We start from the raw sequence: 26929 nt of genomic DNA on the forward strand, positions 1-26929 counted from the left end.
GGTGGCTTGCTGTTAACTTCCTTCATGGGAGTGGAATGTGGAAGGAGTAGTTTGGGAGTTTGGGGAGGAGTGGTAGGTTTTGGCTTTTCAAATCACCTAAGGTTTTTGCAGCCTTGTGATGGATGAAAGGGTGAAAAGACCAGAGCAAATGGAATTCCTAATGCACAGCAAGTGGTTCCTAAAGGTGTCTAAATGTATGCTGATTAACTGAGGTTTAAAAACCTTAACCTATTTGTACAAGTAAGTCCTGTGAAAGCAATGAAAGTGCTTGGGAGCAAGATCTGTTTGAAATACAGAACTTGTAGAGCTAAGCTTCTGCTGCGTTAAGTGTTTGCAGTGAAGTTGTGCAAGTAAAAATGACTTAAACTGCACTTGCTGTATCCAGCTGGGTACACGAAGATGTCACTGTGTATTCTTAGTCCTATTCATGGGCTGCATGCGACATTCAGGGCACCATGTGTCCAAAAGGCTGTCTGTATTTTGCAGATAACCATATAAATAGTGCAACAAGGGGCCAGAAGACTGCTTGTTGTATGTTTGTCTTGTTCTTTTTCAATGCTGTAGTTATTAATATGTGTCATTGTTCTCCCAGTTTTATATATTCATACGCTTGCTGGCACAAATTGTTCTGCCCCAGCTCTGGAGCAGACACACCTTTCTGTTCGCCCTAAACGCCCACCAGTGCTTTGTGCTATTGCTGCATTGATTCATGATCCTGATTACACGTGACTATGTTGTCTGAATGTGACTTGAGCAAAATTGCATTATACATTATGAAGATCAGTGTAAATTGACCTTTACTGCACACAAAGATAATGAATACAGCTTTCTTCCCCCAGAACCTGTGTGTGCAAGCAGTGTTGTGTAGTCTTTGGGGTGCCTTGAGGTAGGAACAGCACAGCAGTGAGAGATGGAGTTTCAGCTAGGAGAGGCCCATGTGCTGAGCCCTGCAGGCATTGCTATTGGGAACAATTGCAGAAAATGATGTAACTTGCTGCAAGGTAAGGTCTTAGAAACTGGCAATGAAGTCAGAACGTTTTCCTTATTTAATCTGTTTTCATTGTGCTTGCATACCATTGTGCTTGCACACCACTTCATTGCTGTGCGCATACCTAATGTTCATTGAGTACTTGGGGCACTTTCAAGACTTGGTAAGTGATATCTGGCATGATGGCACATGACATCGAATACAAGAGCTTGGCGCCATCCAGCAGGGACTGCTGATATTACAGCTCAGTACCTTCACTTGAAATCATCTAGCTCCTGCAGTGGTCTATCTTCCAGTTTACAGCTTTAATGTGTGTGCCACTGAAGTGCCTGTGAAGCTACTGTTGCTGTTATTAACATATATGTTTGCAATAAATATGTTAATATAGAAGTGTAAAAACATCTCATCTGAATTTACTGCATCAGATTTTGATGCATGTTGATACATCCTGGCTGACATTGTTTGCTGCAATGTGGAATGTGCCCTACATCCTAGAAGAGCTCATTCCATTCAAAAGAAAAAAAAAAAAACAACACTTTTTTTTTTGTGAGATTTGAGTTGCTTATTTGTCACTTACAGTAATGCTTGGATATAAAGTTGGGGGACTCCTACTCGTCTGAAACAGGTTGGTCTTTCTCTGGTGCCATGTGATCTTGGCAATCCTTTTTCTTTTGCCCTTACCGCACAGCTTTATGTGTGAAAGCTGCTGGTATTTTTGCTTGCTGTTCGGTTGTGCAAGCCAACAGCTAAACAGTGCCTGTTCAAAGGTTACCAGTGTGAAAGTATGTTTTGATTATTTTCTCCTGTTGACTTTTTCCTTCATTACCAACTTAGGAACGGAAAGTGAGTATTTAAAAGATGTTTACACCAGAGATTACAGTATGTTAAAAGATGTCTGTTTCAGAACTGCCCAGCAACACCAGCACTTCTATTTCTTTTTGACCACAGTTAAACCATGTAACTTGCATCTCACTAGTTTTAAATACTTCTGGTTTTAGATCCTGTGATCAGCCTTTAGGGTACTCGTGACTTACCTGTTTGAATCTTTCTGGCTCTGCCCTTGAGTAAGGTACTCTGTTTAACCACAGATACTGGTTTGGAGAAAGTACAAAAAAAAAACCAAAACGCTTCTTTCCTAGTATTTTAACACCTATATGGCAGCGGGCATTAGGCTTATCTTAAGTACTTGTCCACTAGAAATTGTTAGCTGCTCCTAATGTGGGTGAAGTGGCTACTGAACAGCTGTTGGAAAAGAAACTTCTGGGTTTGGCTGGTCTGGGTTAACCCTTGCTGGTTTGAGTTCTCCCACCCCCTCCACCATTACTCCTCATTTGAGCCACTTTAATACTCGATTCAATTTTTATTTCAGCTTTCTAGAAAATGAAATGCTTGCAGAAGTCATGGTAAACAGCAGTAACTTGCTGTGTGATTTGTTCGTCACATTTTCTTGTTGCAATCCCAGAGGAGAGACTTGGGAGCAGCTCTGACAGCAGCCCCTAGCGCTGTGAGAAGCTTGGAAAGGTTTTCCTTCTGGATGCTGTTCTGGTTTGTTAAAGTAACATCTGAAAGATTCACTGTGCCAGAGGTTCTGCAGTGTCAGGGTGACATGCGCAGCAGGTAAACTTACAGAAATAGCTAGGAATGAACCATGGGTTGGAGAAGGAGGCTGCCACATAAGTTCCTCATGACCAAATTTAATTAGGAAATAGAGGTACCAAGAGCTCAGACACACTCCACTGTGACCAACCACAGTTTTGTCAGCAGGGACACTACAGGGCTGCTCCAAGCCTCCAAATGCAATGAATGATATTCTGCTGCCCACCCACCAGCTCAGTTGCTCTTTCCTGTGTCAGCAAGCTTGTGTCTAAGCTGTCAGCCTTCCACCCAGCACGATTCATGCAGGTACCATCCAAAGCGGACGTGGAAGGAGATAGAGCAAATCTAATCACCAGCTGTGACAAGAGGCAGCCATATGCTCTTGTACTTAGTGGCATCCCACGTTCTCTCCCCTACTCCCCCATTGTTTCTGCACTTTGGATAACTAGATCCAGCTGCTGCCTTGGAGGCCACCACACCTGTGAGAACAGTGCTTGTGTGAGCAGTCCTAAAACATTTGCAAAAGGTTGAATTTGTCCTGTCTGAAACTTAGGACAAGTTGTAAATGTTGTTTGCTTGCTACCAGTTAAATTCTTGTTCTTTATGAAATGTAGTTGCTTTTAAAAATAACCTGTGCAATCCTGAAATATGGCAGTGTATTTGGGCTCCATTTATAGCACAAATGGGAAATGCTGTGGTCTTTTTCTTTTAGTTTGTTTGGTTTTATACCGTAACAGCAATAAGTTGTTTGCTTTCTGGCTCTCACCCTCAACAGAAGAGTGAGGTTTGGGTATCTGGAAACATAATGAAAATGGAATTGCTAAGTTTCCTAAGGAAACAACGTGTATCCCAAGTCATCCTTTTTCATCTACCCATTGCAGTTATAGTTCAAACAAGATGTGGTGGCACGCCTGTCATTTTAGAATGAAACCAAGGTAATAACTCAATTAAGAGATCAATTATTCCTGATGGTGATGGCATTACGGTGTATTCCATGAGTCAGTCAGGCAAGACCAGATCCTTCCATTAGTCTGTAAAACAGTCCCTTCTGAGCTATTAATTGTTCCGGAGTATCGAATTCAGATATCTGGCCATTATCCAAGACTAAAATCCTGTGAACATTAAAACAGACATGTAAGCCTGGGGGAACACCAACAACAGCAATAAACTTAAGTGATTTCTACTTATTTCTAAAATAAATTTCAGCACTAGCTTGGTATTCAACCAAGTTTTACAGGTGAACGTGTATTTTACCTGTATGATTTTAAGAGGAAACCAAGAGCTATAGCCATTGTTTAGCTGTCGGTGCATTAAAAAAAACACAAGTTATGATATGGCATGAAATCTTTGATTAACCTACTGCTGGTGCCTAGTTGATGTAAAAACACCTAAGATCAAAAGCAAAGCTTTGAGCGTTAAGCAAGAAAAGGACAGACATGGAATTGTTGTTCACTAATACTGAGTTATTTGTCTAGTTCATACAGGTTGCCCGAGTTTTCCTTCCTCGTTAGGAAAGTGGCTGAAGGTATTACCTGTCACAGTCCATGATGGTGTTTATCCGGTGAGCTATTGTTAACACTGTGCTCTCCTTGAACTGAGTCCTCAGGGCAGACTGAATCTGAAGATCAGTTTCTAAGTCTACTGCGGCTGTGGCCTCATCTAGAATGAGGATTTTGGCTTTCTGAAGAAGTGCTCTGGCCAGACAAACCAGCTGCTTCTGACCAGCACTGCAAGTAAGAAGGAAGATGGTAAATGAAGAGCAGCAGTCACTTTTCCTTGGGGTCAGGCTACATGATTAATTTGAAAACAGTAATGAAAGGGTCATTGTTCCCTTTCCCTGAAAGGCTGATTGAGGCTGGTGGCACTGCTGATAACAGCATGAAACAAGCTAAGGAAACGAAAGGTGTGTATTACTGCAGCACCCACAAGATCCCTACTTGGAGTAGGATTTCAGTGCACGAAGCACTGCACAAACATAAGCCAACACAGTGATTAAGTCTCAAAAGTTTTCTACTCGGCATCTTAATAATTTGATTTCATGCTATTGATTAGGCCAATTATGAGGCAATTTGCTGTCTGACCATTGTTTCCTCTCACCCCCTTCCCATTTAATTTATTCATTGCAAATTAGACTCCTTGTCTAGGACATCCTCTTAGCCCACCAGCTGGCACTACCCTACCACTGTCTTTTTGAAGATAAGGTACCTTAGGTTTTCCCCTCTGTCAGTGCACTTATATTCCAACTGATCTGGCAAATCTGCAACAAAGTTCTTGAGCTGAGTCAATTCCAAAGCTGTCCAGATGTCTGCATCAGTGTATTGGTTTAATGGGTCAAGATTCATTCTTAGAGTGCCAGAAAACAAAACGGGATCCTGAGCACAGAGACACAAACAACTCCTGAAATTAATTATAAAAACGAGCTCTCTGGTTTTCTCTGCTGGGTGCAAATCTGTTGCTAATGTTATATTGGATGGGAGACTAGCTTGGCATAGAGGTTAGTTCCAACTTTGAAATCTTTCAATGTCCCTCCCTCGTAGAATTTCTCTGAACCTTTACTATGTGTTACGACTTTCAGCTCTGCTGAAGCATTCTAGAAATTAATTTCATACCTGGGGAATTACAGTTATCTTGGTTCTAAGGTCATGGAGACCTAGTTGAGCAATATCTTGTCCATCAATTAGGATTGCTCCTTCTGCAGCTTCTACTAATCGCAGCAATCCCAGAGCAAGAGTAGATTTCCCAGCTCCTGTTCTTCCAGTTATGCCGATCTGTAAAGTGCAGTGGAAACCTTTTGGTTTTTATGTTGATCATTTCCCATAGTTGGAAAGACCTGTCATGTCGTTCTTCTTGGCTGGTGTATAGCCTTTGAAAAGAGACAGCCCTACACAGATCAAATTTTTAGGGCTATTCAAGACCCACATAGTCTAGGGTTACATTCTTAAAGGAATTATTTAGAATTTGTACTTGTTTTGTATGAAAGTGAATCTTGAAAGCCTTTAATGGGAAGAATAGCTACAAGACTCACAAGCTGGATCAGGGCCTTGTTATGGCACCAGATTTACAAAGTAAAATTCCTTAGCTGTAACTCTGCTAATACTCTGTGAAATGGAATTTCACTCAGAAGAATGTCGAGTTCATGCAGCAATTCTTGAAGCACTATTTTTCACTAGAAGTGTGCTATGTGATTGATGGAAAAGGGCTCATACCTTACCACAGCATTCTTGTTTACATGCTGTTATACCTTGGTGTAACACAGGGACTATATCTGCCCAGATCTCATCACTGCAAAGCACTGCTCACACTTGTAGCTCTTCTGGAAGCTCATGCTTACCTTCTCTTTCCCATTGATGGTTAGATTGATACACTTCAGAGCTAACTCCAAGTTTGGTCGGTATCTCAAACTATAGTTTCTGAATTCAATTCTTCCTTCAGTAAGCCAGACTTGACCTTGAAGTTTGCCATTTAGAGTCCAGGGTGCCTAGGCAGATGACCACAATCAACAGTGTATAAAGTTGATTTAAATTACCAAATGAGCTGGCCATACTGAAACAGGAAGCTTATGAAGGCATCTGTGCTAAATTTGCACTGATCTGTTTACTGTTTACAAAAGAGAAAAAGGCCGCTGACTTTTATATTGCACGTTGGCTTTTTACTTCATGCAAAGATCCCAGTCATCGTAACTGAAAATAGGGATAAGCATTTATTTGCATGTCAGAGTTCTGATACTGAGTGTTTCAATAAAAAGATTCATGTGCATGGAATGTACAGAAAGTCTCCTTTAGTAGGATCTCAGGTCAGCATATGGAGAAATAACTATTACAGAACAGAAATGATTGCACTGGAGATTCTTAATTGCTCAAGGGCTATTTAGCAGCCATCAGTTATCACACAGTTAGATCTGAACACGCACAATAAATACATGCTCCAAATATGGGCAGAAAATATGCCTCATTCCATGAGTGTTACCAAGTGAAGCTATTTTAACGACAATCTAATTCTTAACAGTCTCATGGAAATACGATAATCAGAGGTTACAAAACAACCTGTCACTTGGATCAAAATGCTACAGTTTTTTAAAGGAAATATAACTGGTCTTTCAAAGGGGCAAAAACAGGAGGGGTTCTCCATATGGAACAGAAAAGTTACAAATCTGATTTGCAGAGATTTTTCCTGTGCTAGTCAAGTCAGTAGTTGGCTATCTACCTCTTTAGGAGTCCTTGAGTATTCTTTCACTCTCTCCACAGAAACAATGTTGTTTTCAATTTCTGTCCAGGAGCGCACCATCCAGTTTAGAACACCAGTTATCTAGCAGGAAGAAGCACAAATGTTAGGGTAGATAAAAGACCTTGGACCTGTGCTCACAAGGTACCTGTTAACTTTCTTATAGTGTTTATTTACAAGGACATCCTCATCAGCTAATTACTTGAGAAATCATCCCTTAAAAGACTAAAAACCAAACTTTCATAAGGCCCCCATGGTTATAAAACTGTGTTAAAGAGCCTGGCCTGCTTCCTCTGAAATGGTACTGATTGGGCGTTAAAGGTAGTGTGACTTTCTTAGGCTGTTCTGTAGCTAGTCTAAAAGCAAATAAAACAGACACTGAAGAACATGCCTCAGTTGCTTGAAACATGCTGTGAATTAAATACGAATTCAGATGCAGAAGGAAAAAGATGGCTGCTGCATATGTTTAATGGGTTCATTATCTCTAAGGGGCCATGTGCCCTGGACGCTCTAGGCTTCAGCATTAACAGCAGGGTTTGGTAAGAGAAGGTGTCTAGAAAGCTACAGAAAGAATTCATGACTGAAAATTGAAATGGTAACAGAAGTTAAAATGTCAACTGATTTTGCAAGGCAAGCATGGTATTACTTCACCGCTAAGTTACCTGAAGAGCATATGAAATGGAGAAGCCAGCAGTTCCTGGACTAAGGTGATTTCTGCCAACTGTCGCAAATAGTGCTGCAAACAATACAATGCTATTGCCTAGAAACTCCACATTTGTGGCAAGCCACCTGCAAGAGAAGGACAGTACAGAACTGTTGCTGAGCACCCTCCTACTTTCTCCCCATAGCACCTGTGATTACTTTGCAAAACAGCTGTGGGACTGCTGAGGATACAGGGTGCACAACAAAGCTCTTGTTGTGGCCGTGATGCTCCTAACCAGCCCCTTTGTAGCTCATGAATGACTCCAGGCTGTCCAAACTGGTTGACCTATCACCTCTGCTAGGATTTTCTATCCAAAGGCTGTTGGGTGAGCACAGCTAGCACATAGCTTGTCGGGTTAATTGGTCTAACCTTTCTCACTGCTGCTCCTCACCTGTTCATGGCTGATGGATCTGTTGTATGATGGGTTCTGCATATCCCACAGGCCTCAAGCATTCTGCCACATAATGATGGGCTGCATCAGGCATGTGCTAGAGCTGTGCATTTTGGACATCAGATTATACCTCTAGCTGTGTGTCAGTACGTCTGCCTCACCGTACAACAGAGATGGAGTATATCAGTTGGATGAGGAGTAATGTTGCCAGAGAGGTGTAATATGAGTGATGAAGTGAAAAATTACCTTAACTCCTCAACAACTGTGCACCTCATCTTTTGAGTACCTCCACCCACACCCCAAGAGCAGCTACCTCTACTCACAAGGGCCATGGGAGTAAACTGTCATTTCTTCTCCACTCCAGATCTGTACCTGTCAGCAACTGCTCCAGCGAAGCATATTCTCTGACTCTCATCCACTAGGAAATTGCTCTTCAAAATAAACCTCTCCTGGTCTTTGTAAGCACGGATCACACTACTCCCGTGAAAAGTTTCTGAAATGTGGGAGTAGATGGGTGACCTGCTGGCAGCCTCCATGCGTCGCAGCTGGCAGGAGGTGATGACGTAGAAGTGCTGGTACAAAAGGGGTACAAAAGGAAATGGAAAGAGAAGTGACCAGAAGGTTAATGCCTTTGTAGAGATGCTCCACAGAAAATTGAGAAATGGCTCAGTGAGTGCAACAGTACGTACTATACTACCGTTATAAAATCTAATGTGCAGGCAGGCGATGCCCTTAAAAGGTGCAGTAGCATTTTTGCCTGTGTTATCTTCTGTTGCCATGGAGAGTAACCCCATAGCTGGTTAATGTAAAGAAGCTGAGGTACTCTGAACTCACAAAGCCTCAAAACTTATGTTTACTTTCTCCTGTAGACCTGCCATTTGCTTGATGGAGAATGGAGCCATGCATACACGCTTACTTCCTTTTTTCTTCTGTTTAGCCTTACCTTGCTAAGCATTTGAGTCCAATGGGGCAGCGGCCTCATATACATGGTTGTATTTAAAAAAAAAAAAAAAAAAAAAAAAAAAGCATAGCAATGCTGGAGAAAAGGAAAAGTGCCTTTGGTTTTAATATGATTTTATTTACACTAATGGAGACTAGGAATATAGCTCTAGGTGGGATTTGATTTGGACAATAGAAAAATAAAAGCATCTCAGAGGTGCTTTGGAAGGTTGAGGTGACATGGGAAATGTTGCTGATGTTATTGTTACTCAAATGCAACTGGAGATGATGAAAGTAGTTTCTGCATGGCTCTGCTCCTAAGAAATGGGAGCAGGCTTTCTGCAAGGTCATGGACATGCTACTCTTCTGTCTATACATTTCTATGAGATCCTACCTGGAACACAGCATAAAAAACAGTCAAAGGCACTATGGCCATCGCTGCCTTTGGTGTAGCCACAATGATCACAAGGTAGATCTCCACCAAGTTGAACAAAAATCCCAGCAAGGATTTCAGTTTGTCAGGGATAATGGAATCGATGGCATCCATCTCTTTGGAGAAGCGGTTCAGTAAGTTTCCAATGGGTGTCTGCTCAAAGAAGACCATCGGGGATCTACCAACGTTCCTCAGCAACTGCAGAAACAGCTTATGTGAAGCTATCACACCACCTAGAAGGACTGCTGCTGTGGAGACAAATCTGCAAATGGCTGCAATATTAAAAAAAATTAAAAATAAATCAGTGTTACTGGGTCTGAACAATCACCTTGGAGTTTCCCTTTGCAAGATCATGACTTTCACTTCGTAGCGTGAATGCAATAGTGGTGAAAGGAGCTGCCTTTATCTTTGGTAGCAATTAAGCCAAGCCTCAGAGCTGCAAGGTAAACTAGCCTTTCTCTAGGGTAGTTGGGATTGCGGAGGAGTTCAGCAACATAAATGCACAGAAACTGTTCTTCACAAAATGAGCTGGACTGGAACTACTTTGAATTACACGGAAGTTTTAGGCTTTTGGACTACAGATTTGCTGTTGGCACAGAAAGGTTCCCAACCCTTCCTGCTCTTTTGAACTTCTAAAAAGCTCTCTCAAATTTCTGCTACTTAGCTTGCTGTCTTTTCAGATTTGATTTCTGCTCTAAAACAGGCAAGTTTTAAGAGTGATCAAAATAGTTGTGGCAATTTTTTTTACGGTTTAAAGGAATATAAAGTCTTCCAAGTTTCTCTTTTTTTCTTTCTTTACAGTTAAAAAGCCTAAACCAAGACTTAATTCAACATGAAAAAAGATCCACCATGGCACTTGGTTATAATTCACTTATAGTGGAGGAATGGAAAGAGATGAGAGGAAGAAAAATGTAGAAAATGTTGGATATAAGGGGGTGGGATGGAAAAATAAGGATAGCGTAGTTCTTTTGTTGATGATTTTTTCTTTTGTTTTGTTTTTGGTCCAGATAAACACAGTTCCAGCAGGAACTACAGAGGAAGACTATTGGTCGTGGTCTGCTGAAAGGCACAGAACACTTCTAGTACATCATGAGGTGGAATTTCAAGTAGTAACATTCAAAATGTTCAGATCCCTTAGAAATCCTCTCTGTGCGTCTGAGCCTGTAGCCTTAGGTCCCATACCAAACTTTTAGGGCTGGTGCCAATTAGGGCTGGTGCCAAGAGCCTGGGAGGTGAAGAGCCCGTGGGCATACACTTGTTTATATTAGAAAACATCCTGGATATGGGAAACACAGAGAAGAATTAGGTGAGCAAGTTAAATGAACCTTGAATGATTCCTAGTGCACCAAAGACTCCAACTCGTAGCTCTGTGTGTTGTTGTGTACCATTGTATACAGGGTCATTTGTCCACATGCTGAGCCAGTAACCGCGAAAAAATGATAACGCTTGCTGACACATGAACAACAGAACGATGTACACACACAGCGGTATGCCTGTCGCCTTCAGGTAGGCTGCATAAATCGAAGTATTAACCTAGAGTGAAACAATTAGGAAAAAAGAAAAGGAGATGGAAGGAGAGGTTGGAAGGATTAAGTATGTTAGCAATGAAAAACAGCTCTGAAACACAATGATTTATGAGGGCATATCTGCTGAGTATGTCACGGGCTACAGCAAACGTTAATTCTTTCCTTATTTTCCTGGTGGATGAATAATGAAGCCATTATTCCTTGCCTTGGCCTTTTGAAGTGTACCTCTTGGGAAAGACGAGAAGAGTGATGTGCCTCTTCACCCCTTCCCATCAGCCTCAAGAACCTATAGCCAGATCCAAGATTACAAGTGCCTTGTAATGTGTACTCTTATGTTTTTTTGTTACCGCCTCACCCTGACTGCCTCAGGATGCCCTCTCCGTTCTAATAATTCTTGAATCAGGCTCTCTCTTCTCAAGTGGTCATAAATTACTCTTTCCTCTCTCATTCCCATCACGTATTTTCTGCAACGTTATTCCTATTTTCAAACCACTGCTTAGATCAGGGCACATGTTGGGAGATACAGTTTACATAGGCGGTGTTATATAAAATAGTTTGGAAGTAACTTTGTCTCCATTACAAGGCAAATTTGGACAACTCCGCTGACTGTTCTGAAGCTGCACTAGCTTAATTTAGGCAGTGAGCTGACCCACCTATGATGGGGGCTAGCGGGTCAGTAATAAACCCACGGTACTTATCTTTGTCTTGAAAGGAAAGTGTGGAGCTTACCCTGCCATGCTGAGCTTTCTCTCCTGTGGTTAATACTCCTTCAGTGGCTGCAGCAGCAGTAGTGTCTTGACTTGCATGAGTGGTCTCCCTTCCCGTAGCAGATTTGACTGAATTGTCGCTTCATAAGGAAAACAAAAATTCTTTCAAATTTTAGCTAGGGCAATTAGTATTTTAAAGCCTATTTAGATCCAGGGAATCCCACCATCGTGTATGTTTATGGTGGAGTGTAAACCTGAACTGCCCTTCCTTCTTCTCTAGATCACATTAAAATGATTCCTACAATGGCAATGCCATTTTCCCGGAGTCAAATAAGGTATGGGAATTCAGGAAGCTTACTTGTCCTCACCCATCTCCCCATTGTTCATGCTTATTTCAAAGGCTGCAGTTTTTGTGATCCTCCAGAGTGACCCCAAGAGGTGTCCATACATATCACAGGCACTGGGCTCTGTCAGGTGAAGCCATTAACAGAGGCTTTGAGCATACACTAGCTGTGGCTGGTGTGAAACGAGTCAGACCTTACAGCCCCCCTAGGAATTGAACAGCAGGTAAGTGTATCCATATGCCTCATACTGACCTCTAGGACAAGTTCTGTCTCCTTGGGAAATATGTTAATATGAACAACATCCATATTCAAAAGCAGTTCTTTAGCCGGTCTTGAGTTTTGCTCGTTCGTCATTATTAAAGATCAAACCCAAGCCTGCATTGTATTCATTAAGAGACTCTGTGTCAGCTCTTAATGGACTCTTAGAGCAAGTTCTTTGGTGTGTGAGACAGCTTGAAGCTTACCTAAAGAACTTCTCCTGTGATGGACAGTTTCTAGAGGTGACAGTGCTGCTGGTGTCTCCTATAGCTGTGAAATAAATGCACTGTTTTCTCCAAGTGCTTTACAAATACCATTTTGTCTTGTATAGCCTTTGAGACACTTGTAACATAGAGGAAAGATCCATTACAAAGAATTCTTTCTAAGGGTAGAAATATCAAAGTCAAGGTTGAAGAACAGCACATATAGTGGGTAATTATGTTAAATGCATGACTGTTGCCTACTAAGATGAAACTTAATTCAAGAACCAGTTTTGAGGTGATGACACAGCTCATTTAACTGGCATATTTTCCCACATAAAGCGACAGATTCCTGTGATGAGATCCCTGCTCTAAGTGTCCTTCAAAGAAAAATCTACAGCTGGCTTTTCCTGTTTTATTCTCTTTTCCCTCTTCCCAGCTGTTAACAGCAGCAGACCCCCAGTTAGTTAAATATAACATTAAGGAAACAAGTGACTGATAGGTCTGGGAAAAACAATTCCAATTTGTCTAGGTTACCTGGAAAGCCAGAGCATGCCTTTTCTTCTGCAGTACTGTGCGAATGAAGAAATTCTGCAAAAGCCCCGTTTCTCTGTAAAAGTTCTTGGTAGGAACCAATTTCTGAGATCATTCCATCCACCAGCACAACAATGTTGTCCACTTGGTGCAAAATGCTGATCGTGTGAGTCACCAGAACACGAGTCTGCTTGAAGAAAGAGTTAAATTGTTCCAGTGTTCCCCTGCTCACTTGGGCTGGTGCAGTTAGCTATCTTGTAAGAAGACGTGCTCAGTGTGAACCTGTAATTTTTGCTAACATGGGGATATTTTTGTTGTTTATTCCTGTCACTTTTTCCCTAAATAAGAAATTGGTGTGTTCTACGTTTCTAATATACAATCAAGCCCTTTGAGTATATTTTAAATCTGATACCTGCTTTCTTTGCCAGTCTTTCTATGTTTGAGCATAATAATTATATTCTGATACCTGCAACCAATCTACTCATGAAAGAAGGTATTTGTAATCACAGACGCGTCTGTTTTAGTTGGACTTTCTGATGAAAATAAATACCTCTTTTTCTTCTACAACCTGAAATCAAATAAAATAATTGTAGTTAATTTATATCATTAAACAAATAGAGGTGCCCCACCAGACCTTCTCATGCACCCGCATTTATCATCTCTATTGCCTGACAACAGAGAAAAAACAAGGAATACCAAAATGCATCCAATGCAAAGAAGAAAGGAAGAGAAGAGGTTAAGGTGAATCCTGAGACTGAAGCGATGAACAGTTGGGTGATGAGAACTGTAAAGTTGGTACTGAAGTATTCAAAAGTGATGGAATGAGAAATTGTGGTAAAATGTGATGAACTGGAAGTGAAATACAGTTCTTCCAAACTATACTAGAAATAAATCCAAAGAGGCACCAGCATAATGCTGACAGAAGACCAAAAGAACTACAGACTTGCTGTAGAAGTAAAGCTGGAACTAGGCATGCTGAGTGAGGATGGAGGTAGTCTTTCAGGAGAATTCAACCTAGGTGAGATTCACTGGAGGACTTAAGTGTGCTGTGTGGGCTGCAGAGGTTACCCACTCCCCTTCCATTGCTGCTAACAGCAGTACCTACCTGGGACTAGCAAAAAAGAATTTGGGAGCCTTTGATAAAGTAACCTACCTTACTGGAAACATCTGGGGTGCCCTTATGACTATATAGATTTTGATGTCTCTTAAAGTTCAGGATTTATAACACACCTTGTTCTTCAGTAAGCCATTAGGTCCAAGAACGTGTTCAAAAATGTGCTGTCCAACATGGGCATCAACAGCCGAGAGGGGGTCATCTAGTAAGTAAATTGAAGCCTTCTGGTACACGGCACGAGCAAGGTTCACTCTTTGTTTCTGGCCTCCAGATATATTTATTCCCTGTAAAAATGCATTGACACTGTTTATTCCTAAGCTACAACATATTTATAAGCTCATAACTCCATTTTACACTGATGGTTTATGACTTACTTTTAAGTCAGTGCCTTTGTCTTTCCCCTCTTCCCTCCTAGCCCCCCACCCCCCAAGAAATGAGGCTCTTGAGATGCTGAGACAGAGGTATCTTCTCCTGAGCAACTCTGCTCTCCTGCAAACAGGGACCCAAGAATGACCTGGATTTGTTTACTCTTGTTAAGCGTCTCTTATATCTCTCTTTAACTTAACTGTCAGGAGGTGGGCTTCAGACCCCAGTAAGCTGTAGCCCAATTTTTCAGAAATTCCTGAGCACCTGCCTCTTGCAAGTTTAATCCATTCCTCATTGTTTTAAGTGGGACATCCGAAGTTGTCATTACTCATATTTTGACAAACTTTTTCATAGGACTGGGCCAGTACCTTCTCGCCTATTTCACTCTTCTGCCCTGCTGGGAAGCTCTCCAAATCAGGCTGCAATGCACAAGCATCAACCACGCTATTAAACCATGCTTTATCCATCTCATTGCCAAAGAGAATATTATCTTCCACTGAAGCATTCTGTATCCAGGCTTGCTGAGGAACATAAGCTGCTGTGCCCTATAAAAATGGAAATGGAAGAATATTACCAATCATAAGCACAACGTGGACAGGTGGGAACCGGTCTTTGAAGAAAACCCCTCCCCAATTAGCTTTATAAAAATATGGAATGATCATCACCATTTAATGGTCTGAGCCCTTTTCAAAATAAAAGGATCGCACCCTCACTGTCTTACAGAGGAGGAAACAGAATTTCAAGTGATGTTACTTACTATAATGTCACTTCAGCTCGCTGCTAGAGTGGGAAATGGAACTGGCTCTCCAAAATCCTGTTCCGATTCCCATTCCCACAGGTCAAGCTCATCTGGCAGGTCTTAAGCACCTCTTGATGACTAAATGCAGGCTGCTACACTATAAATTTTGTTAAAAGTTCAGCACTAAGTAGGTTTTCATTGTATATCTGATGACTTCATTGATACCTTACTGTTCCTGAAGATAGCCTAATTAGAAGCAAATGCTAAGGGAAAACTTTACCTTCATAGTCACACAGCCATCCATCTGTTCCAGCTCACCAAGTAATGCTGACAGCAAGGAAGATTTTCCAGCACCCACCTGGCCAACTATAGCAATCAAGGAGCCTTGGGGCACAGTAAGATCTATCCTATAGAGAAAAGAGCACCCCACCTCAATTAGTCTTTGACCACCTTTTAGATACATTTTCTGAAAAGAAAACAAGCAACGTTCTTGCTGTAGTTATGCTGACTTTTTTTTTTTTTTACACTTACATTAGTGTAATTCCATGTTTCAACAAATTGTGTAAGGAAAACAGTCTCTGCATATGAAGGCAACATTCAGATACAGAGACCTTCCTATTTCTGTGTTCCCATTAAGACAGGTGTAAAAGCAATAATACATTTTGTCTGACTTTTTAATTTTCAGAATTCAATGTTAAATATGAAGCAAACTCAGACACTTGTACATATTCCACACTGACTTCACTTTGGGCTGTGAAGAATTCTTTCATTTAGCACCCACCCTAACCTACAGAACTGAGATGACTAAGGTTACGGCTGTACCTTCTAAGACAAGGAGACGTTTCTTTGCTCCAGCAGAATGTTCCGTTTCTTATGGTGATACTTGCCTGTACTAAGATATAAGGAGAAAAAGAACACTTGTGAAATTCAAAAGTAAGTATAGAAACATCCCTGTTTATGTTTCAGTATGTGCTTTTATTTATATAAAATGAACTTCAATTATCAAAAGAAGGGTTAATTACCAGACTAGATTTCACTGTTAGAAATGAATAGGCCTGAGAGAGAAAGTGATGGTAAAAGGCAAACATTTTTCTCTCTTGACTGTGGTAGGCACCATTGTGGAAGCTAAACAATGGAAGCTACTCCTCTTGTAAGACAACACTAAGACAGAAGCTCACCACAGTCAGAAGTGTTTCTGTTTGAACTCTCGGGATTCAGTTCTTCCAGATTCAGAAAAGCTGCTAAGCGGTTTAAAGAAACTTTGGCCTGAAAATGAAGAAGCACATAAAACGGTAAGATTTAGAATAGAAAGGGAGGACAACTAGAAGGTAAGACTCAACCTGAAAACCCACTGAAGACTGTTAATTAGGTGCTATGTTGCAGATGCTATGTAGGCTTAGATGGACAAATGCAGCTCTTCCCTAAGTTAATTGTATTTATTTCCACTTAAACAAAAAAAAAAGCCATGTTCTTCCATGTATTTTCTGTTCAAATGCTTGAAATTGCTGCTTTTTTTCCCAAATTCATCCTGCAATTTTCCCAGTGATTGCTCCTGTATATGAAGAATCATGACAGTCTTCTTGTGGTGCAAGAGAGAAGCAAAATTTTCCAATTTCTCACTAACAACGACTTGCTTTTCTCTCTGGCCTGGGCTAGCAAGGTTCCTCTGATCTCCCATGGAGATTTTGCCCCATCTGTTCTGATCTCTGTGATTAAAAATAGAACTGGAAACATGTCTGAGATTTAATGGTGCTTGTGATACAGGACTAACAGGTAATTAATGCTTCTAAAAGAGAGCTTAATCCCAGATACTGCCCACCAAAAAAGTATTAGTCTCTGCCTTATACCATATGACGTTTATATGGCCCTAAAAGACTTAAGAATTATTCTTGGTGACTATTTTGTCAATATATCAACCTTTCTGAAAAACAGTACTTCTAAAGTACCTTTAGCTGAAACTCCTTGCACTTTGCTTTTTTACAATAGCAATTAAATAGCTGGCCTGAAATTCAAAGCCATAAGAAATCCCTCCCTTTACCTTTCAATGGTGGTATCTAAAAAACAGTTGTGGCCAAAAAAAAAAAAAAAAAAGAAAACGTATCCTGCAATTAACCTGGACAACAGCATTTATGGAGAATGGCAGGAAGGAGTGTGCAGTGTTGAGGATGTTGATCAGTGTTAAAGATACAAAGGCCTTCTGAGCATCCAGGATGTGTGTGTTATCCACCAGGGTGTAGACAGCAAACATGACAAATGCAATCTGGAAAGGAGCAAAGAAAAAGCAAACCATTTACTTCAGACAGGGAAAAGAGAATGATTCAAAGGTGGCAGGTCCCTTCCTACATACCCTGGAACCCAGGCTATCATCCATATACATGATACCACTGGCCTGCAAATATCATAGGTGAAGGTGACAAAACCAATTCTGACCATTTGATGTTTGTTCTCCTTTAAGGAAGTTTTTGTGCTGCAGTCGCAGTAAGGTGAAAACACAGCCATTCTCCATTTAAAACACATATGGCTGACCTGCAACAGCATATACAGAAGTGGCTCGTGCAGATACTGACTGTGCTGTGAACTCTGTGTAGTTGAAGATCTCCAGGTGATTCCTACAAAGCAGGCTCCATCTGCTTGGAACATGTCATCAGACCACGTAACTTGTCCATGGAACTGCTAGGACAGTGTAAATGTCTGCAGCTGATCCCACTGGGGCTCAACTCCTCCTGTGAGACCACCAACTCCTCCAGGCAGACATTATCTCTAGCTTTCCAACAGGAAAAATCTGTCCAGACAGGACCACAAAAAGAGAAATGGAAGTAATAGCACATTTTATGTAGGAAGGTGAGTCACTCACCAGGAAAGTTGATGAATTGAAAGAAGCTAGAGATGCTGAAAAGAGAATCTGAGATCTTTTTAGGGCCTTAAGTTCTTGCTTCCGGATACCAAGCACCTTCTCCATGAAGGTTTTCTCCCAGCCATACAGCTTGATTACTTTAATGTCGCTAAGAATGGCATTGGTAAGTTTGGCCCGCTCATCTTTATGTTTCATCTGGGCCTCCTGTAATAAATGTTTGAGTTTTATCACTTAGCAGGTTGCATATTTAACTGCACAATTATTCTGGAAAATAAAACACAACTAACACACCTTAACACTGCCAATGAATTCTGAAGAAATTTCCCTGCAGTTGAGCTGTGTTTACTCTTTAGCTTATACATCTTTTAGGATGGGAAATATCTTGGATTTTCTCTTCAGAGCTTTGTTTTTATTGACAGTACAAACAAGAACAGAAAAGGTGGGCAGACACAAAGTAAAAGACTGAACATGCAGAAGAGTTTAATCTTGAAGAAACTTTGTAGGCTTTAAATCCTCCTGTGGTCCTTCAGAGAGTCATGGTCATCATAACATACTAAGCCATCTCTTAGAGTCACATGTTAGTGACTCTAATCAATGCAATGATTTTTGTTGTTTTTTAAACAACATGCCTACTGTAATCCTCAGCCTTTGATTTGTTCTGTAGCTGTGGGTTTCATGTCATCCTTCCTTGGGAGAGCATGGCAGCCTTTAACTGAGATTTAAAAGTTGAATCCTAGCATAATTCGTGTCAATAAAACACTTCATTTTTATGAAGCAAAATGTACCTGAAAATGACTCCTCTTCTTGGTGATCATAAAATTCAGAGGCAAGAGAAAAAGGAATACAGCAATTGAAGTCAAGGCAGATGGCCCAAGAAGCTGTCAGGAGAGAAGAGGAAGAACTTATGGTATTACAGAAACAAGTCTTCCACTCCTCCTTGCTTACCTTCCTTCTGATTTGAAATTGGTGCCTAACATCCCCCAAGTCTAAGGCTTTCCTCTAGTCCAGCTTTTGCCTTTCTTGGTAGTTGGGCTGCCTAAGCACTGTGGATTGTTAACTCTCCAAGCAGAGTAACTCCTGTCATCATGCTCTGCTGAATTTATTTGCTTCCCTTTTAGGAACTAGATTAGTGTTGAAAGAGATCCAGAAGCATGCTTTGCAATTTAAATAATATCTATTGCTTCCTGGCTGCTCTTGGATGTGTTAAGGAGGACATCTTGTGGCTGGCATAAGTGACACAAAACCAAACCAGTTTTTGTTTAGAAAGCAAAATATTATTGTGACATAAATAACCAATCTTGTGTGAATTTACATCAACTAGAGAAATGAAATGGCAGCACTATATTATGCCACATATTCTTGGACAGCTCTTGGATATCTGGGTTTGTAATAACTTGCGTGCCAAAACAGAGAGCTTATTTGTCATGGTTTAGTTGCATCTGTCTGCAAAAGGCTTACGTTTACTAGAAAGGTGAGTGTTGGTATGTACTCTGTACATAAAATGCTTTATAGCATTTTATATACTTTTTATATTTTATATAGCATTATATAAATAGCAAATAGTTTGCTATTTGTAACTAGTAACCATGCAGAGGAGCTGCAACTGGAGCCTGCAGTGGGCAACTATATTTTGGTTGAAAAGAGCACTGATAAAGGAGAATCTCAGGCAGAATATTAACAGGCAGCTCAGAACAGTCACACTCCCAGTGTTTTCCCTGAAAGAGACTGAATGCTGAATACACAGGTAAGAAGATGAATTGAAGAATCAGGTAAGGATTCTATTCCAATAAAAATAACTTCTAACAATGCAAGTGAATGCCCCATGCTAAGCAGCTAAGAAAAATGTGGCAATTTCAGGTTGTTCAGGCCAGAAAAGCTCTAATAAGAATTTTGAAAGCTCCTTTTTCCTCTGATACCTAAAACAGAAGGGGTTCGATAGGTACCGTCATCATATTTTACCTGCCACAAGAAGACAAAGCAGATGATAATCCGAATTGGAGCAAGCCAGGTCCCGTTAAAATAGATAATAAGATCCATTAGCTTTTGGACATCAACAGATATCAGGTTAACGATTTCACCTACTGTTACTGCTTTCCTTGATGCGTTTGACATTATTAGGATCTAGATAGGGTAGAGAATAAAGGAAAGGCAGAGTCAACAACAGCTTTGATCTAAAAATCAAACAACTTTCTTTCCCTTATAAAGAAAGGAAAAAAAGAAAAAGGTCAAATCCTACATAATGAAAATGTACCTTTGCCTGGGATATGTGACTTCACTTCAGGGTGAAAAATTTACTCCCTTCCCCAACCATAATCTACAATGTAAGAAATCTTATGTTGCTTCCTTTTCTTGGCTTTCCCTTTAGAGGTAAGATTGAAAAACAAATAGTAAAATACCTCCCACACACTGTTCAGAGATGAATATAGCACAGAACTACATGCTAGAAGTAGTTCTCTAGTAATATCTTCCTTGATATTAAGAACAATGTCATAATTACTAATGTAGGGCTAGGAAAAAAGATTTGAAAATGAACGTACAGACTCACCTTCCTGTACACAAGCCCTGTTACTACAGTTTTCAGTTTCAGTCCCAGAACAAGACACATGTACATATATCGTTGTTCAAACAGAGTCTGGAGGCAAGCTAGCAGGACCATAATGAAGGCATAGAAATAACCATGCCAGCTAGGGGCTTCTTGATCTTCAATGAACTTCAGGAAAAGGCTGCAAGACAGGAGCAAAATGTTGATGAATCCATGTCTAACTGATGAAATATCAGAAATGCAGAAGTACCAGGGATTTTTCTGTATTCTCTATAGCTGATCTTTGTCAGTAAAATAGTAGAATAGATGCACAGAGGGCTAAGTATCTTCTACAGCAATGGAGAGGGTGTGCACTGCTTTAGACAGTGATGTCTTTTTCACTGAATTGACTGTGAGTTTAGCACCAATGATAATCCAGCTCCTTTCAACAATAATCAGAGACTTCAAAAGTGTCTGTGTATCCAGCTCTGTGAGTGCGGGCATATACATCTCTGTGTGCTCATGTATGCAGCAATCTTGTACATATGTTGTCTCCTTTGGGAAATAAATTCTAAATACTCACATACCTCAGTATCTTTGGGATGGAAAACAAGAAGACATCACAGATAACTAAGCAGAGGGTGCCGAGAAGGAAATAGATTCCAAACATGCTCCAAAATGCTTTCAGTAAGGGCCTGCTCTGATTGTGCTCTGACTGCAGTAGAAGCTCTGTCTCTTCAGCTTCTGTTGTACCAGTTTCACTCTTCTGACCCTTTTTAAAAGTAGCAGACTCCTTGTTTCTAAAGAAACAATGGAAAAGCTAGCTGTAACTGGAACAAGATTAAGGATCTTGTGTTTTCAAAAAATCATTAAATATCCTAAAGTGCATCTCATGCCATGTCCAGTATAAATGCACATTGAAAAACGTCCCCTCTCAAAAGAATCTTATAGCTCCAAGCTTCCAGGAACTAAAGGTGTTCTCCAGCAGATTTCAACATTTAAAATGTGATTTTGCACAAAGGAACTCACTAAGTGCTCACTCATCAAAGAGTGAAGAAGTGAACTAAGTTTTCATAGCAGAGAGTTACTCAGATTTTATGTAGAATACCCTTTGAATTTAACAGAAAAATAATTCAGTGGGATTTCTACCTTGTTCAGATCAGAAACACCAACAAAGCTTACATTCAGAACCTGAGAATGTACTGAAGCAGTCTGTCTAGCACATTGTGGGAAACGGGAGGGCTTTAAGCTTCTTCTGAGATGACATGTCAGCCTCTGTGAGCGTATTTGTTTACATCATTTAGAGGAGAAAGAAACTGCCCAGCTGAATCCATGACACACTCTCTAGATCAAGTACTCACTGCTTGGTTCTGCTATGATACTTCTTCCACTCTTTTTCAGCCCAGGTAACAATTTCTTCAGAGGAGTCCTCTTTCCTCACTGACCACAGGTCATCCACCCCCAAGGACCGCTGATAGCCTTTCCAGACAAGCCTGGAGAACACACAGACAGCTGTAAGGTAAGTGCAGAAGGATTTGTTGCAGGTGTAATGTTTTCAAAACAGGTGGGCTTTAAGTTAGTGCTCCACAGTGAGTACATACGGACTTCCATAAACGCTACTTAGGAATATCCTTTCCCTGAATAAATATGAGCATTTAGGAGCAGCAGTTTTGCTTTAAATCCCTATGCTATCTTCTGTCAACAGAATTGTGATTTCCAAGTAAGCCCTAATTCTATTTTAGTCAATACTGACAGTTGGGTCTTGGACAGTGGGGACAAAGTTCAGCTTAACTTACTCTGTGGCTCAGTGACACAGAGGAAGCATTACCAGAGTTGACATTAGGTGAAGGTATGTCATCATTTTACTTCTGAAAACTAAGCAGCAGGTTAGACCAATATCCTCATCCAGTATTTTCTCTCTGACCAGCATTTGTTACAGAAGGTCTGGCAGGCAGATAGGAGCGTGGTTGGTGTACAGTGATTTTTTGAGATTGCTGAAGCCTATTTAAAGATTAAGAAGGCACTGGAAGCCTGCTGTAAGCAGGGAGAGTATTATCCAGAATCTCAAATGGTGCTTTAAAATAGTAAGCTAAATTTTTATAATTTTATCTCGTGAGAATAGCTCAAGTCCCCAGAGAAGGAAGTTAAATCCTCACTACATAAGTTAACTTGGGGGCTGAGATGCTTCTGACTGGTTCTCATGTACACCTTCTTATGCTGCTGTTTTAACTCATGTTCTAGCAAAACCATGTCTTCTATGTTTTCTTACCCAGACAACCACCAGTATGTGATTTTGGACAGAAAAGAGCTGTTGGCTTCTGGACACTGATTCTGATGGAAAGAAAAACATGGATGATATTTATATAGAGAAGAGAGTGTGCTTCCAATGATGTCTCTTCTGTACTCCCCAAGGAAAAAACAATTAAAAAGTTACCCAGCCCCCATTCACTGCCTCTGACAGTGTAAATGTATTGAGGAGGATCAATGGGATCAGGAGACTTTGGAGAAATAGGCTTTGAATAACTTCTCAGATGGAGGAAGGAAGAATATTATTTTTCTTACTCAGACATTTACTTTCTGAAGCACAGAGCTCTGCCATACTCATATGTCAGGCAGAGGAATGTACTGCTGCACAGAAGACCATGGAGAAGCAAAATGAGCCCTATACTAGTTTAAGTGAAAACAAACATGAGTGTGGATCGAAAAGGTCGTTATTTTTTCAAAAGATACATAGAGAGGCAAAGTGGTTATCCCAAATTCAGCTGGTTACCTTTTAAAACCATTGGCCTTTATATGGAACGATGCATTTTGCATCTTCCAGATAATCATGTTTCTGCATATCCCCCAAAGTCTAAATTCCTATTTGAGCAATGATACAAAGCATTATGAAAAGCTACATTATACTTACTGGATTGTTGACAGCTTTTGAGAAGAAGGGAGGGTGATCAACTAAGCAGAATAACACAAGTTCACCAAACACCAGGCTAACATAAAGGTAAGTTGCAACATGGTGGAAAGGGTCTTCCAAGAAGCCCTAAGAAACAGAATGCTCTTGAGAATGACATAAAAACTCTTCACCACACTACATCGAAAGGGAAAACATAAGCAGAGATGACAAAGAGTCATCCATCAGTTTTCTCAGCACAGATCTTAAGAAAGGAATTTGGTTCTTTGCCTCACAATCAATGAGGCAAAAAGAGCTGTATTTTTGAGAGACTTCATACCCTTGCGTATTAAAGCCACATGATTTCACTTACTCTTTCCAGGCCATGTTGGATTTTGGAACTAAACATCACAACTGCAGACAAGAATGAGAGCAGCCAGTATATCAACAAGATGCCTGAGGACTGGATGCCCATCATTCTTTCCGCCTGGGTAAGGAACATGGCAAGGATCTGTGAGGAAGTAGAAATATATAAATAGCTGGTAGTGGAATGCCAAACATTATTATCAAATTAATGAACACAATAAAGCAAAATCAACTAGTTTCTAGTCCAAATATTTCAAGATGCTCAGAGCTGAAGTATTGTTCCTAAACGGCTAAAACTGTGAAGGAATTATGCACAATTTTGCACTGCGGAATGTCACTATTGAAAGAGCAAGTAGTAAAACCACAACTGGGCCAACAAGCTAGAAGACTCTAGACTATGAAGATGCAATGACAGAAGGGAAGGCAGGCGTTTAGTTGAATAGAAATCCCATCATGATACCAGCCATACTAAATCACATACTGTGGTTGTCGGAAACTGGATCTTGCTCTGAGACCGCTATCTAGGCATTACTGCTGCTTCAGCTCTTCTGAGGCATATTCAACCCACAGGACTATGTAATGTAGCTGTAGATCCACTGCTCTAGCTCCAGTCCCCTGCTGCTTCATACAGCCCAAGTTCATAAAGCATGGCTCCAGCCTTCTATTCCCCATCAGCTATCTTTGTGCTCAAAGACACTGAGAAATATGGGAAATAAGAGATCTGCCCCAGGAGGGCTAAGCCGGGCCACACACAGACAGAAGAAGAATTACCATTGTGATCCCCAGCACTGCAGGGCTAATGAAGAATGCTGGAGTCCGTGGAATTCCTTGGCTTATTTCCCATAGTACAAAGAAGACATTAGAAAAACACAGCATTACCAGGAGGAATCCAAGGACCTGAGGCAGAGACAGCAAACACATGTTGAAATAGAGTGAAATGATGAGTGAAATGATGATGGGATGATCCACTGAACTGACTGTTCCAAGCACCCTGGGCTGTAAGACTGGAGAGGTGAAAGAGCAGATATGGGATAGAGAACATGCTGGGAAGCAGTAAGAAAACATATGAGGGTATAAAAGGAAAGATCCTGTGACAGTTACTCCTAAAGATTTACTTGATTTGTGCTGATATGACTTTATCTGACTGGGTAAATGTCAAAGAAAACACAGAGGTGGGTCATCAGAAAAGAGTTAATGATTTAGAAAAATTAAGTTCTGCATCGAAGTTGCAATAATGCTAGGATCAAACCCCATCCTCCTCCTTTACCATTTTAGTTTTGAAGATGTGGGACATCCTGATATAGCCTTTGTTTTTGTATCGAAGATACATGTAGTAGAAGGGAAAACTGATCCAAAGATAGGCACAGGGGATCCAAGCAATGACTGTCTTCTCAAAGCACCAGGTAAATCTTGGGGTCTTTGCGTGCCATGTCTGGTTCCAGTCCTGTCACAAAAGCAACACAGAATTGAAACAGTAATGCTAATGTATGCAGAATTTCACCAGCTAATGCAAGTTGCTAATGCTCCAACTCAGCCTAATGTTAGAGGAACTTAACGTTGGGTTTCAAATGTAAAAAACATTTGGCAAGCGAGGAGCTGCGGGAGAACCGTAAGGTGCCACAGGTGAAAGAAGGAGGGAGAGGTCAGCAGTAGCATTTTGGAGGGAGTGAAGGTGGAAAAAGGAAAAAAAAAGGTTTGAAAAGTGAAAGATGCCAAAGAAAAGACATCATGCGTCAGAACTGAAGAAGGAAAAAAAAAAAGGAGGAAATTTAAGTTACTGAATGTGAAATGAGAAAAAATAATTTTGGAATCAAAAAGATTATCAGCATTTGGGAACCATAAGAGTGGTCAGTATAGAATGCCTGGTGAAGTAGAGATAAGGAGGAAAGAAGTGTCCCAGAGCATTAACTGCATCACAATTGCATTTCCCCAGCTGTATTTATAATCCATTAATATTTTTTCTGACTGAATAAATAGTTGAATCTCATCTGTTAGTATAATAAAACTAACAATGCAGCAACTGCAGATGGACATGTGAGAAGGAAGACTCAAAGCACTTGGTTTAAATTTACAGCAAAGACTCCATCCAGACAGATCTAGGGGACCAGGTAATTGCCAGGAACATCAGGGACCTGTACAAGAACATGGTTCAGATGAGTCAGGGTCACTCAGGTATTTTAAGCAGGCTTTGGTTTGCTTGCCAAGTAAGCCTCAGAGATTCTGGTACTTGTGCACATAAGAGACAAAAGAGCCACTGAGTAACATGTTCCAAAACTGTGTGGCAAAAGGAGCATTCCTACATGACCTATTAGCACAGAAGGAACAATGACCTGTTTTTTCAGAGGTACTCAACATGTCTACAGCTCACCCTGATTCCCAAGGAACCTGCAGCTACTCTGTGTCCGAGAAGTGTATTTTACTAGGTGCTCCTAAAGCAATCTGAAGCCAAAGTTTAAGCAGCCAAGTGGGAAAACCTTGACCCTCAATTTTTTGCTGGAGAAGAAGGTGGGGCTGGTTGGGACATGATTGTTCCAGCTTTGAGTAAAATAGTGTATTTTTTCTGCAGCAGCTTGCAGAGGTGGCCCAAATCCTTTATGTAAAGAATGTGATGCCAAGCAAGGCTTGGTGAAAGGAATCACTAGATGAAATTAGGAAGATAACGGCTCACGAGTTATTATAGGAGTTTATTAATCCTGACAATGGAAATCTGTGTGATCCTGGACTGATCAACTCATCGGTGCCCTTTTAAAGCTGTCGCTGTACTGGTTTGCTCAGCAGACACTTCCTGAGGACAATACACGGACCACAGGCTACTTGCACACCCTTCCAGCAGCGCAGTCGGACCTCACGTCCGCACACCTCTCACCAAACTTACTCCAACCGCACAGAGAACCAGATCACCAGATCATTCTGCATGTGGGTGCAGATATCCCTCGGAGACGAAGATTTCATAACGCCAGCTGCCTTCACCCACAGTGACAGCTTCCTCCCTGAGAGCCCGCCGTTACCCACACGTCGCCCATGTACATCTGCAGCGCCTCAGCCCAGAGCCAAGCTCACTCACCCCGAGCCCTCCGGAGCCCTCCGGGGAGCCGCAGAGCCAGCCGCCCGCCGCCATGGCGCCCGGGGCGGGCAGAGCCTTTCCTCACACAGCCGGGCCCCCGTCCCGCACCCGAGGGGCCCCGACCCGTCCCGGCTGGGGACGCCGAGCAAAGTCCGGAGGGCTGCGGGCCCGCCGGGCCGGC

The 26929-nt window shown here is 41.2% G+C and overlaps 1 protein-coding gene and 1 long non-coding RNA gene across 6 annotated transcripts; one reads left to right on the forward strand and one right to left on the reverse strand.

Moving 5' to 3' along the window:
- Positions 1 to 1926: 1926 nt before the first annotated feature.
- Positions 1927 to 26893, reverse strand: ABCC6 (ATP binding cassette subfamily C member 6). 5 transcript variants are annotated; one of them, XM_082772906.1, is made up of 32 exons: positions 26749 to 26893; positions 24952 to 25128; positions 24456 to 24581; positions 23692 to 23829; positions 23343 to 23468; positions 22704 to 22765; positions 21796 to 21927; positions 21022 to 21234; positions 20459 to 20636; positions 19873 to 20034; positions 18699 to 18791; positions 17914 to 18114; positions 17173 to 17319; positions 16238 to 16325; positions 15882 to 15951; positions 15340 to 15466; positions 14689 to 14865; positions 14071 to 14238; positions 13391 to 13408; positions 12844 to 13027; positions 12313 to 12376; positions 11527 to 11644; positions 10597 to 10804; positions 9233 to 9543; positions 8272 to 8471; positions 7468 to 7594; positions 6788 to 6889; positions 5916 to 6062; positions 5194 to 5352; positions 4790 to 4956; positions 4117 to 4311; positions 1929 to 3696 (listed from the first exon to the last, which is right to left on the reverse strand). In XM_082772906.1, exons 1-32 carry the CDS (start codon positions 26800 to 26802, stop codon positions 3588 to 3590), a joined length of 4548 nt encoding a protein of 1515 aa, XP_082629032.1. In that variant the 5' UTR covers positions 26803 to 26893; the 3' UTR covers positions 1929 to 3587. The 5 variants fall into 5 exon arrangements, 4 of the variants coding, with proteins under 4 accessions (XP_082629032.1, XP_082629031.1, XP_082629034.1 ...); XM_082772905.1 differs by having other exon boundaries at positions 17914 to 18117; XR_014318573.1 differs by lacking the exon at positions 4790 to 4956 and having other exon boundaries at positions 1927 to 3696; positions 17914 to 18117.
- LOC309884175 lies at positions 15491 to 23334 on the forward strand. The gene is made up of 4 exons (XR_014318574.1): positions 15491 to 15992; positions 16170 to 16351; positions 21836 to 21953; positions 22708 to 23334. It is a non-coding gene; the product is annotated as an uncharacterized lncRNA (long non-coding RNA).
- Positions 26894 to 26929: the final 36 nt, after the last annotated feature.

Source organism: Aythya marila (genome assembly GCF_965140915.1).
Source record: "Aythya marila genome assembly, chromosome: 15".
NCBI classification, from domain to species: domain Eukaryota; kingdom Metazoa; phylum Chordata; class Aves; order Anseriformes; family Anatidae; genus Aythya; species Aythya marila.